The following is a 5496-nucleotide window of genomic DNA, read 5'->3' as shown; positions in this document are numbered from 1 at the left end:
GAAGATCATTGATAGATTACAATAAAATCATATTTGACAATTTAATTAAAATCATCAAACTTGTAGTAGAAAAAATTAATATAGCTTTTATGTGCCAGTTTCAAAAATAATATATGAAATTTTGACCATACAAATATTCTTCAGTTTTCCTTTCTTAGCAAAATCAAGTCAAATGGAAAGTTGATGAGGAGACAGAGGGATGTTTGTTCTGAACAAACTTGAGTTTTAACTGGTTGAAGATTTACTTCAACTGGCCATTCTGACCAAACATACATGAATTTTGGAAATGTGTTCAAGTCAGTTCTGCACCTGATCAACCCTATAGGTCATTCCATTTCAATTAAAGAAGAAATAGAAAGACAGTCAGAGAGGAGAGAGCAGCAGCAGGTTCAGATGTACTGATGTGGATCAGCACTCAGGCCAGAAACACCTAGGGACCCATCCCGTGGAATGGATACCGGAAGGTTCACTCTTTTTTCCCCCTTGTGTAAGCTAGTTGGGTTGTATAATAAAGTTTAATTGTTAAGAAAAAAAAGAAGAAATAGAAAATTTCAAAAATGAGAAAGGGGTCTAGAGGGAGGTCTCTGAGGCTAAGTATGTGTGTATACTGCTCTTGCAGAGGGCCCAAGGTCAGTTCCCAGAACCTGTGCCGGGAGACTCACAACTGCCTCCAGCTCTGGAGAACCCAACACTTCTGGCTTCCAAGGGCACCTGTACTCACATGCACATACCCACAGAAAAACACATACACATGATTAGAAATAAAAATAAAAGTCTTAAAATAAATAAAGAGGAAGAAGAGGTAAGTTAACCCTACGAGTGTTGGCAACATGAAGGGGTTACCATCAGGCAGAAAGCTAAAACTGAATTAGGGCCCTAAGAGGTAGAGCACAGGTGAGGCATCAGGTTTGGTACACAACAACAACAACAACAACAACAACAACACACACACACACACACACACACACACACACACACTAAAACAAAAAACAGAATGAATAAAAGTTAAAGCAGGCAACAAATCAGAGTAGTATAAGGGCTTAGTTCCCACAAGATTGTTTGTTTGTGTTACTGTTGTCAGTTTCTAAAGGAAATAAAATTAATCCACATAATCACTCATTTACAAAGCACTCTTCTCCCTATTAAACATAATCAACTGCTCCCTGTTGAAGAACATACAATGTTTTGATCAATTTTTCATTACTGACTCTGAGTAAATGATTTTTATTATGTACTGGACAGTGGAAAGCAAAGACATCTCATAAGCCAAGTCCTTCTCAGTATTTTATACTTTGGACCAAAAGGCATTTTATCATAGGCCTTAATTACCAATACATTACACACTGCCATGTCAGATCTCTTTTTAATGATTTTAGAGACATCGTGAATAGAATTAAAACTCTGTCAAAGATGACAAATATTCATTGGATTCATCTTCGTCTGAGCTTTATACTCTGTCTTCCTGCTTCCTTATTTTTTTAATCCTCTCTGAATTGCTTGTGGTGAAAGCCAGCATTGTGCATTCGTGTTCCAAATGCCATGAGTTTGGCTTCATCAGGGAGAAAAGAAATGGTAAATAGGGCTGAAATTTCAACAACTGTGTGTTGTCAGTATTTTGCCATTGAATAATAAAGTGAAAAAAGTTATTAATACCAGTTACTAACTTAATTGTTTAGGCCAGTCCATACCAAATCCTGAAGTCTTTCAATACAAAACAAACACTGAGAGACTCAGTTCTGAAAGCGTTCAAGACACAGACATTTTAGAAACACTCAAGGACACCAGAACTGCACACATGGTGGGGACTAGAGCATGTGCATGCACAAACACCACACACACACACACACACGCATACATACACACACACACACACACACACACACTCACATAGGCTCTTTCTATATTCTTAGGTAATATGAGGCAGCTACCCCAAATAGGTGGCCTCATAATTACCCTCTATCTTCCTTACCTAAGAAAACCTGAGACTTTGAGGACAACTGAGCAGCAGTTCCCTTCCACAGAAACACTTGCGTTGTGCAACAGACGTCGTTTTAAATGGTGGAGATAATTGCTTAATTCAAGCTAGAGCAACTGGCCAAGTAAACATGGAGCAGCCAGGAAGCTATTAGCATGATTTTAAGGCAATTATTCCATTAGTGTTTAATAGTCTCCAATTAGTCTGCTCTATCAAAATTTGAATGTCTTTTTTTCCTCCAAAAAATTCTATGTTGAATAATGCAGAAAGGTACCAGACTCATATTAATCCCGGTTTTATAGATAAGAATTTTGCCAAAAATCTTTTGTAAAGCCATATAGGTATTCAGGACTATATATTTGGTGAAACTCTCTCTCTCTCTCTCTCTCTCTCTCTCTCTCTCTCTCTCTCTGTGTGTGTGTGTGTGTGTGTGTGTGTGTGTGTGTGTGTGTGTGTGTGTGTGTGAAGCATTGGGGTAAAATTGCAAGGCTGTGTGGGCCATTTATTCATTTTGAATCTTACACGAAAAGGGCTTGGAATACAACGGAAAGTCCTCATCAGCCAAATACATCGTCTTTATGTCTATATCTTTACCAGAGTCCAGCAGAAAATCAATGTTTCTGACCTCAAAATCCCACTTAGTCCCATGAAGGAGAAAGGGAAAATTATGCTGTTTCTACAGATGCCTCGCTTCTCATCGCAGTGTGAACTTGTTGCTTCTGAGTTATACTCACATAAATCTCAAAGTCCTTACCCCTGGAGGCCTAGGGAATACTCCACAAAATCTCTTTTAGGGATCAGATCACTAAACTAATTTTAGGTCACTTGCCTTCACTGAGCTCCTAGGTCTTGTTTTGTTTTGTTCTGAGGGGGATGTTGTTCCTTTTTAACCTCTGAAATGGAAGTGGTAATCTTAGCACTGCCTGCTTTACAGAGTTTCCAGGTGGATGTGAGCTAGCATGCATAAGTTGGCTCTGCAAAGGGGAGTGTTACAGGCATTTATGGTAAGCTATCAAATGTGCCATCACACCATCTCTGAGTTGGCGTGCTACCTCAGGCATTTAACCTTCTCACACCTCTAGAGACTCTTTTAGCAGAGAGCTAGCATGCAGGTCCTTGTCCTTATCACCAACTCAGTGTAGGAAGCAGGTGGGACCATGTGAAAATAACTGTCTAAGAAAACAAATAAAAAGAAAACAAGAAGAAAAGGAAGACGGGGATGCCAATGGAAGTGAGTAAAACTTCGCTAGGTTGTGTCCTTTCTGCTCCTTCAAAAGCACAATCCCCAGGGTGGAGGTGGGAGTGGGGTGAGAGGAGTAATGGGTGCAGGGAGGAAGTTGAATTATGTTTTTCCAGAGAGAACTAGGTCTCTGGGAAGTCATCTGTTGTGAAAGGGCAAAGGGATAGACAACCTTGTTCTAAGGACAGTGCTCTGATCAGCCCCTGCCTGTCGTTGCCTCCAAACACTTACTACAATTGAGGTAAGTTACTGGTGAGTTCCAGTGTTTGCTTATTGGACAATGGGTTTCCCCCACCCAGAAACCTGTTTCATTTCCTCTTTCTCTCCTTATTTCTTAGCCTTCACTTCCACTCCTTTCCTCCAAACTCCATCATGTTTTCTTGCGGATGATGGGGGAGGGATGTGGGTGGGGAGGTGTAGATGGGGCAGATTGGAGTAAGTAGACCAGAAGGTTGAAGTTAATAACTTATCTCTACTCTGGGCAGGGGATTGATTATCCACGAGTAATTTGCCCTCCAGCCTAGTCTTGTAAAAATGAATGTGCACACTCTCAGCCCATGTCCATACCAAATTATAGGCATATGTTAGAAATACAGAAATATAGGCATTTCCCTAGCTGCCGCTCTCTCGTGCTGCCCCAAAACAATATTCCCTCTTAGATACCTGAGTTAGGGACTACTGTGTTCTGGTCCAAGCCGTGCACACCACGCTGAAGCATCCTGATGCCTCACATCTATACCTGCTATTTCTAGGCTTGCTTTCCTTTAGACCACCAGCTCAGTCACCTTTTCCGGGGCCATATGCTCCTTATCCCATCTCTACGCAGCTGCTCACGTGGGTTTCACTGCCTGGTTTCTGTCGGGGCAGCAAATGTGCAAGGGTTTGCTTTCCTGACCTAGGAGTCTACCTTAAAAGCAGCTCTTTTAACCAGACTCCCTCCCAGTCCAAGCCAATTAGGAAATGCTTGCTTTCTGCTTCCTGCCCCTTTCAGCTCCCTGTCAAGGACAGCAATCCTCCTACCGCCACCAGTCCGGTCCCTGAACTTTCATCACTCTTCAGAAAGCGCTTTGTATCTTTAAGGGATACTGGGGACGAATACTAATGGTTCGATTAGATTCTTACAGTAAAGCTACCAAATCTTCCTAAGTCCGTGTCAGGGATGGGCTCAATGATGTTCGGGAGCGGAACCCCCAAGTCAGCCAGCTCCCTCCCACAGCGCACCATGAAGCCAAGGATTCTGGAACCTGACCTGTCTACACCACCGCCCCACCCCCCACCCCCGTGCAAGCTAGCCCCCCTCCCAATTTTCAGGGAAAACATAGAAGAGGGTCCGGGGCACAATTCTGGAATCACCTTCTCCCCTACCTCAGCCTTGCAGACAGAGGCTGCTTCTCAAGCCCAGGGAAAGCAGTCACCTTGACTCCTGGTGACAGGGTCTTCAGAGGTTTGGAAAACCTGGGAACCCACCCCCTGGACAAACATCCCTCCCGCAGGCACAGGGCAAGTTAGCACTGAGTGCAAGATGAAGCAGGGCGGGGCAGGCGCAGCAGGCACCTACCTGGGATGGCTAAATTGGTGAGGGGGATGCTGTGGATGCTCTCAGGCAGAGTTGCCATCCAGTCGGCGAATTTCAGCTCGTTTTTCCCCTGAGACGAGGCCATGGTGCCGGTCTGCCTGCCGCTGTGCTGGTCCCCACACTCCTAGGCACAAGCTGGCAGCTGCTGCCTCTAAGCCAATGTTTGCTCCGGCCCCGCTAGAGTTTACACTCTGCTCTGCGCCACACCCACAGGATGGCGCAGACACATGCTCATTTTAATAATTATTCAAAAACACCCCATGCTCTCTCCTTGCCTTCTCCAGACTCCACTGCCTGGGCTTTTGTTCCTGACGTCCGCGCTCTGCTCTCTGCTCTCTTCCCTCCCTGCAGACTCCCTCCTCCCGTCTCACTCCCCCCCCCCCCCCCCAGGTGTCTTTGCCTTCCCTTGCCATTCTGCAGCTCCCCACTGCTTCCTATTATTATTAGTCTTTTATCTTTTTGAAAAACTTAGTTTTCCGAGATGCTCTGTCCCTAGTCTTTCTCTATCCCTTGATCTGACTTCCTGGTCCAATTAGCTTGAAAGGCAGTGTTGTGGTTGAATCTAAAAATCCTGATAGACTTTGGAATGTTATTACCTCCTGAAAAGCAGACTCATCTTTGGCTCTCAGGACTTTCCATTCTTCCTCAAGAGTGTTCCTCTCCCTAAGCCACAACAGACTATGCCTTTTCCTCAGCCTAAGTCCT

At 44.0% G+C, this 5496-nt stretch overlaps 1 protein-coding gene across 1 annotated transcript in view; it reads right to left on the bottom strand.

Annotated features, from left to right (window-relative positions):
- The window catches only part of Plcxd3 (phosphatidylinositol specific phospholipase C X domain containing 3), a 165815-nt gene extending 160758 nt beyond the window's left edge, over positions 1-5057 (bottom strand). The window contains exon 1 of the mRNA XM_051150914.1: positions 4774-5057. Within this exon, the coding sequence (XP_051006871.1) occupies positions 4774-4876 (103 nt within the window). The 5' untranslated portion in view covers positions 4877-5057. The remainder of the gene's footprint in view (positions 1-4773) is intronic.
- Positions 5058-5496: the final 439 nt, after the last annotated feature.

This window comes from Acomys russatus, chromosome 9 (genome assembly GCF_903995435.1).
Source record: "Acomys russatus chromosome 9, mAcoRus1.1, whole genome shotgun sequence".
Lineage (NCBI taxonomy): Eukaryota > Metazoa > Chordata > Mammalia > Rodentia > Muridae > Acomys > Acomys russatus.
Note: the sequence above shows the minus strand (reverse complement) of the source record. Positions and strands in the feature narration are given on the sequence as shown.